Source organism: Tenrec ecaudatus, chromosome 4, assembly GCF_050624435.1.
Source record: "Tenrec ecaudatus isolate mTenEca1 chromosome 4, mTenEca1.hap1, whole genome shotgun sequence".
Taxonomy (NCBI): domain Eukaryota; kingdom Metazoa; phylum Chordata; class Mammalia; order Afrosoricida; family Tenrecidae; genus Tenrec; species Tenrec ecaudatus.
Window position 1 is genome coordinate 60,300,071 of NC_134533.1, and position 7,919 is coordinate 60,307,989.

Below are 7,919 nucleotides of genomic sequence, written 5' to 3' on the forward strand. Positions count from 1 at the left end.
TTTTGCCTTTAGGTTCCTCACGAATGAGCCACACACCGGGTGCTGGTGTCCCACAAACTGCAGCAGAGGCACCTCTTCAAGCAGTCTCTCTGAGGCCCCACTTGCTTGGTCCCGTTGAGAGGGAAGCTACCCTACACCATCTTCTGGGAGAGTGAATGGGACTCATTGCAACCCAAGATCTGTTTCCAAAGGAATCGTATTTCTCATCTAATTCTTTTATAGACAAACCATGGATGATCGGCTACGGGCACAAACCCCATTTCTGACCTCTCCTTGGCAGTCCCAAGTCCTAGAATTTAGTTTTGCTTATGAAAGTACAACCCTTTCCACCCCTCCCTCTCCCAGAAGATTTCATTATAGCATCCAGTTATCTTTAATTAAAAATTAAAGACTCTAAATCAAGGTGAAAGAAAAGGAGTTTCCTTTCCAAACCTCTCCTTCCCGACAGGTGGGAAAATAACCAGTGGTGTTTGCTCACTGTTTTGCTGGATTGTTCCTGAAGGGATTCCCAGAGGGTGCCCACGCTGAAAGAAGCCAACCCATTTCCCGCGGTCCTCACAGCCGAGGCAGGCACTGCTGGGCATCTAGCCCCTGGCCGTCGAAGTAATTTGTGAAGTCTTTGGGATCCGTCGTAATGCGTGTATTTCCTAACACTGAGCGACTGCTCTCTACTTCTCGGCACGTGGCACTCACTGCCCTAGCGGTATGAGCCTCGGGGTCTTCAAAAGGCCCTTCTGCTGCTTTCCCCCCTTGTAGTTTTTCTTTTTTTTTGTTGAAAGTTCTGGGCTTAAAAACAGGGGTAAAGTCTAGCTTCATGAAGGTTTCTAGGGCTTTCCCAGAAAGCTCTAAAAGGATGAATCCCTCAGACTGGGCTATCTGGCCAAATGTCCTTTCCATTGAACCACAGAGAGAGAGAGAGAGAAACCTGAAAGGCGGTTGGGAAGGAGTAAGAGAAAAGGGGAAGGGAAGAGGAAAGGCAGAGGAAGAGAGAGGCACAGGAGGGAGGAGAAAGGGAGGCGAGTACCAGGAAGCTGGGGCAGGGGAGGAGGCCAGAGAAAGGGAGTGAAGACTGATCGGTTGAGAGCACACCACCCGTAGCTCCTAGAGGTTACCACCGACGTGGCTGTCTTGAAATGAGTCAAGCTGCTCGCCATCTATCCCTGCGCATCACGCTTTCTCTAAGAGTATAACCCAGCCTTTCCAAACACCGCCGTCGCTCTGAATGTGAGACTGAGAGCCTGAGTTATGCATTCAGTTCATGTTTCAATTAAAAACAAAACAAAACAGGACATTTGCAAAATTACTTCCCAGGGGAAGCAAGTAGTTGGCAAACAAATGAAGATGGTAAGTGTTATTTGTGAAAACAAGCAACCACAATGCTGAGGGCAGGATCTGATTGGACCTTGGAGCTGAGCATCAATTCACAAGCAAAGAAAGTAAAGGTGCTGGCCTGGCTGGACACCCAAGAACATGGGTCAGCCAACCCAGTGTCCTAGAGGGGGTGCAGAGCTTGAGAGAGTGCCGAGATCGCTGATCATCTCATACAGAGATCAGTGATCATCCCATAGGGAGTTGAGAATGTGTGTGAACGGATGAATGAATGAATGATTAAACAATCAAAGAAGCTTCTATATCAGTAGTTCCCAACATCAAGACTATGGCCTGGCAGCCTCAGAAACACCTGGGAGGATTTTTCAAATTCTAGATTTCCAGCTCATGCCTTTAGAGATGCTTATTCCAGAAGCCTGGGATATTTCGAATACTGTCTGCCAAGCTAGTCTTTGAGAACTCTGGACAGAAGCATCCCCAGGGTAGACTGGGTCTCGCCATCCACGTGCCCCGTATACTTAACTCTTCACCTTTCTTGTTTTCACTTGACAGCAAACTTGAAGAATTGTTTCATTTCTTACAAGTCATGTATCCCAAACTGTGCCAGCACTGGCAAGTAATTTGGATGGTGGCTGCTGCCATGCTGGTGTTGACTGTCGTGCTGGGCCTCTATCATTCCTACACTTCCTGCGTGGAGCAAGCGGATGGCCCCCTGGGAAAAGCCACTTGCTCAGCAGCCCAGAGGGACGCCTGGTGGAGCTCAGGACTCCAGCACGAGCAGCCCACAGAGCAGTAGGAAGTTTGAGGCCTGCCCAGTGCCCTGCTCCAATGCCCCCAGTGAACCAGCCTGTCCCCTAACAGAGGGTCAGGCCCAGGGGGCATGCGACACGTCAGTCCCATGGGGAATGAAGAGGGAGCATTTCCTCTGCAGGAGATAGTCACACACAGTCACCGATGTTCTTGGAGGAGCCCCGAAGCTGCCCTGGGGAAGCGTCCAGTACACGAAGCTGTCACCTTCACCAAGGAGCTCCGTCAAAGGGAAGGCCTCTGGCCCTCAGCTCAGATGGCTGGGAAGAACAGAAACACCTTCACGAAAAACTCCCTCCTACTCTTTTCTCGACAATGGGTTATCAGGAAGACCTGTGCTTAGCAGGCCAGCATCGACCCTAAAGATCACACCTGGAATTTGGAGTTGCTGTGGGGGCTGCCTTCCATTTCCCATCTCGTTCTTACCGACTATCCTTCAGCCTCCCTTTCTCCCTTTTGGAATTGGAGTTTGTTTTTAAATAAGTAGGGTTGTTTTCTCAGAAAAAAAATATAAGCTGGATTTAGCTCAGTGTTTAAAATTAAGTGGGAAGATGTGAATTAATATATATCCATCCATGTACATACGCAGTATGCATGTGCACAAAGCTAACCACCCTCCAAACATGCCTTGGACAACAAAAGGCCTGTCAAGCCAACCCACAGGTTGTCACTTGGTATGGGGCTGTCACCAGGCACCTGTATTTAATGAGCGCTCCACATGGATTTACAATGTTTGAAAGACACTGAAACTTCATTCATAGCTCAAAGATGCACTCGCTGGTCTGTTTCAGATGCAAATATCAGGTCCTTATTTGTTCTCTCCCTTGGAGAACAGTTAGCCCTCCTCTCAGTGGCAGGGGGAGAAGTGGTGTGTTTTCAGCATCAGTCTTACTCTGTGTGCCCACACGCAAGTGTGCGTTTTCACGTCAGTGCTTCACTTCAAACAGGGTTTCCAGCTCAAGTATGTGTTTCAGAGAATGCTCAACTGTTTAGCACCAAATCAAGGGAGAATATCCCATCTCCAATCTGTCTTCTCTTTCCCCCTTTACAACCACTGCCTTTGTTCAGCTCACATCAGATTTTTTGGGTCATAGTGAATTTTTATTTTATTGGGGCCTCGTACAATTGTTATCACAGTGCAGACATCATCCATTTTGAGTGAGCTTTGTGACTATTTTGCCTTGCTTTTCGTTAATGCTCACAGGCAAGAGGGCTTCAGAAAGTTGCAGGGAAACGAACGAGAACCAAGCATTGTTCCCAGAGTTCTGTAGGTATGACTTAATTTACTCCTCCAGAGCAAGAAAGAACACAACCCCAGGAATGTAAGGTGAGTCATGCTCTTCCCATTTGCAGGCTAGGAAATGTAGGCACCACACAGGTAAGCCCGTTGGCAAGGGCACTTGGCGGGGACTCATGGCCAAGAAGGCTCCTCCAGGGGCCTCTTCTAATGGTCTCCTAGCTGGACCCCTCCTGATCTAGCCTTGCATGCTTTTGGCTCACTGCCTCGGAGCCTTCGGTGTCCTTTCAAGAGCAGAAACCTCAATGCCATCCTGCTTCTCATCCTTCAGGGACACGCTCCCCAGCCCACGCCTAAAGAGTAAGATTCCCTTTCTTCACCTGGTCTCCAAACTGCTCTGAACATGCTCACGGCCTCACGTTTTATAGCCTTATGAGCCGCACCCCTTCCCCAAATGGCCCTGTCTCCAAACTTGTTCTGGTTCCTCACCTACTGCGTTCCCACCACTCTGTTCCTCCTCTCCACCGGCTTGTCTCCCACCAGCCTCTTCTGGCCATGTCCTGCCCAATCATCAGGACCAATCGCAAAAAGCATCCTCATGCCGTCCCTGATGGCCTCTCAGCACTGCGCAAAGGCTTTCCTTACTGACCCTTGCTACAGCTATCACAGTAACTGCGTGCTGTCTTCCCTAACTTTCCTTCACAGAAAGGAGCCATGTCTTAGCCATCTCTGGGTCAATCCAGCATGGGGGTGATGCTTGGGAGGGTCACATGCAATGTTAGTCAAAAGAGCAAGAGGACATTGAAGGCAGTGGAGGGCACACCGAGGACAGCTAACCTTGTGCATGCATCCTGAGCCTGCCCCCCCCCACCCCGCCATCTCAACAAGAGAAGCAATAGCTTTATGAAGCTCAGCGTCTTGTACTGTTTCTCCATGTCCTCTGTGAGAGGCACGAGGAAGACCAGACTGGCAACACCATTTCCAAGGTTGGGGACTGGACTGGATGCAGTCCCTACCTTCTGCAAGACTCACCAAGAGCAGGCCCACCTTAAAACAACAGGTTGGGGTAAGAGGACCATCTTTTGCAGTGGCTAGAAACCCACCAAGAGAGAAGCCCAAGCAGGGTTTACCCGAGGATGTGCCTAGCAGGGCAGGGGGACTTTGGGGGCCGGGACAGATAATTTACTCTGTCCAGTGGGACTGAGGCCACAGAAGTTTTACATATGTGAAGTCCTCTGGAGCAAGGGCAGAATGTGTTGGTGGAGATCCAGAGTGAGTGGCCATGTAGCAGGACCCTTGGGGGGCCAATGTCCTACCTCATCGTCCCACGAAGAAGGATCTGGCGGAGCTGGCCCACGACTGTCTAGAGATGAGGACCCAAGGGAGGTGCAGCAAACTCCTGGTCTCCCGCTGCGCCCCGGCCTGGAAGTGTGTGTGAGTGCGAGTTGCCACACCCATTAGGGGGTCACTGCAGAAAGGGTGCTTGTTAGGAAGTTCCCGAAAAATGCAGATCCATCTGACACCTCTGAGCTGCTGCCAGTGCAGCTCTGAAATGGAGGGCCCGGCCTGAGGTTTCCCACCGCGACATGGGTCTGCACTAAAATGGTCCCTTCAAATGCCTCTGCAGTCTGGAGGCGTGGCTGCTCTGCCCTAGAAGTCTGGGGCCCTACGCCTGTGCCATCGAGCTCACCTCCTGCCGGCCACAAGCCCATAGGTATCGCCCCCCATGTCTAGCCTGGCAGAATTAGGGAAAGGGAGATGTTGGATTTGTGTTATTCCTGACTCAGTTCCCAGTGCTGTTAAGCCTCTCACAGGTGTGCTAATGTTGAACCGTAGAATGTCACATACTTGAGTTTGAAAATAAAGCACATTTCCAAATTTCTGACTGCGGCAAAATGCCTCCTGATTTTACGGAACTAAGCCACTCTTACCTCCAGCTCAAACCAAGTGGGTTTGCTTCCCTAAAACTCACTCTCCTCTCTCTCGCCCAGTAGTACTTCATACTTTCTTTATTCTCATTGTATGCAAAAATTAGAGGACCCACTTGAAGACTCCGAGGCCAGAGAAAATGGCAGACCTATTAAACAGAAGCTGGGTCTTGGCATAGGTACACACGACATTGAACTGTGACGTAAGCAAGATATTTTGGCATATTACAATGTCAAGATTCAGAATTTTATTTTAGCAGTCTAGTGTTAAAGAGTTTTGGTGGTGCCACAGAGTAAGTATTGGACTGTTAACTGCAAGGTTGGCAGTTCAAATCCACCGGCCATCCTGAGGAGGAAAGATGATAGGCTGTCTGTTCCTGTACAGATTTACAGTCTTGGAAACCCTATACAAGGTCACTATCAGTCCGAATTGAATCCGTGGCAACGGATTCTTTTTTTTTTTTTAACTTGACATTTAAACCAAAAGTGGGGTGCTTTAATAGAATAGCAATCAAGTAGCGGGAAACACACACACACACACACACACACATATCCTCTTAATACAATAAAGACTGACCTGACATCCACTGAAAAAAGTGAAGTCTACATTATTTTTATCCACCAGGTCATAAGTATGCAGAGTGATAGTAAGCAGAGTGCCTGTTTTTGCGAGTCAAGTCAAGAACTCTTGTAAAACAGACTCGTTGCTCCACTAATCTTGTTTTGTAAATATGATTTTAGTATATGTCTGGGTTTTTCTGTTTGTTTTGAGGGGTGGGGAAACTCAAACCATTTTATTGGGGAGCATATTGGAGGCTGCAGCAGTGGGAACAATGAGGTCCCCAAACTGCCACCGGTATAAAGGAAAAACAAATACAGAGATTTTCACAGCATAAGAAGCAAACTTTTGATTATACTGTAGGGGCAGGTGTTAACCGGCAGAGGGAAGGTGGTTACTGGACAAGAATGAAAAGAGAAATCAAGGCAGAGAGGGACAGAGGGGATGGATGGGCACTACAAGCTATTGGGGGGGTTTGATAAGTAATTTAAGCTGTTGAATGCAAAAGTGAGGATCTGAAATGTAAACCCCCACCTAATTTGCAATAAAAAGTTTGAAATAAAAATTTAAATCTGAGAAAGACTGCAGTCCATCTGGGATCTCCTGGGCCTTCCAGCTGTACCTGGTTGCTTTTAATAACAAATCTCCTGTCGTAGCATAGCCCTTCTGCGGTCTACAAGAGGTATCAAATGAGACTGGAAAGTGGACCGGGAAGGGCTGATGGTTCTGCCCTCACTTGTGACTTTCATAGACCTCAGCATTCCATCCCCACAGAGCACAATGCTGGGCAGCTGAGAAAGAAAGCCCAAGCCCTGCTCAGCCCCTTTGAAACACAGAGCTATCGCTGTGCGGCTGCCCAGTCAGTCCCCATTGCAGCACTCCCACGAGCCCCAGAAGGACACACGGCCTGGTCCTGCGCCATCCTCACCAGAGCGCCCGTGTCTGAGGCCATTGCTGCAGTACTGTCAATCCACGTCATCCAGGGCTTTCCCCCTCGTTCGCTGCCCCTCCACCGGACCCAGCACGACGGACGCCCTCCTCCAGGCATGGGTCTCTCCCGATAGCACGTCCAAAGTATGGGAGACCAAGTCTTGCCGTCCTGGACTGCAGGAGTACTCCAGACAGATGTGTTTGCCCTTGTGGCAGTCCAGGATACTTTCAGTATTCTCTCCCAGCTCCACAATCCAGATGCATCCATTCTTCTTCAGTCTTCCTTACTCAGTGTCCAACTTTCATATGCATATGCGGCGATGGAAAATGCCACGGCTCGGGTCAGGCGCACCTGAGTTCCTCAGTAACATCCTTGCTGAATTTTCAACACTTTAAAGAGGTCTCCTGCAGCAGATGTAATCTCTTGACTGCTGCTACCATGAGCATCGATTATGAATCCAAAAGATTGCTGGCCCTCTCCCAATCACGAGGTCCTTCCCCAGGGACTGGTCCTTCCTGATTGATAGCAGGTCGAACGTACAGAAAACCAAATCTCTGCAGCCTCACTTTTAAGGAGGAGTCTGGATGTATTTCTTCCAAAACACATGTGGTCTTTCTTCTGGCAACCCATGCATGGTATATTCAATATTCTTCACCAACAACATCATTCAAGAACATTACTTTTTTCGGGGGGTCTTCTCTATTAACTATCCAGTTTTTGAATGCCTATGAGACAATGAAAAGTAGCATGCTTCCACTAGGAATATAGAAATAAGGGACTCCATAGAAAGTGGATCCTACATGGTGTAAACAGAGACTTGGAAAACCCTTTAACAGCGCACACTGTGCTCTCTGCCTTCCTCATTTGTGTGTTTTCTGAGTCAGCATTAGCTAAATTTTCCAGAGTGCCATCCATAAAGTACAGCCTGGTCAGGGGATGTCACTCATTTCCCCCAGTGACCTTAGCAAGCCAGAAGCTTGAAAGCAGGGAACTCCGGATGCCTCTGTTATGAAGTGGAGCACAGGGGGTCCTCCCATACTTCCAGAAGTCTCTGTCTGGTGACTGAGTATCTGCTTCTGTTACTCCCAGTCACAGAGGTGCGTCCCTGAGTCTGAAGGGGTTGCCACA

The 7,919-nt window shown here is 48.9% G+C and overlaps 1 protein-coding gene across 7 annotated transcripts in view; it reads left to right on the forward strand.

Moving 5' to 3' along the window:
* IRAG1 (inositol 1,4,5-triphosphate receptor associated 1) overlaps window positions 1-5,843 on the forward strand; it is a 132,919-nt gene extending 127,076 nt beyond the window's left edge. For all 7 annotated transcript variants that reach the window (XM_075546076.1, XM_075546073.1, XM_075546074.1 and 4 more), the window contains one exon: window positions 1,882-5,843. In XM_075546076.1, the coding sequence (XP_075402191.1) occupies window positions 1,882-2,125 (244 nt within the window). In that variant the 3' untranslated portion in view covers window positions 2,126-5,843. The remainder of the gene's footprint in view (window positions 1-1,881) is intronic.
* Window positions 5,844-7,919: the final 2,076 nt, after the last annotated feature.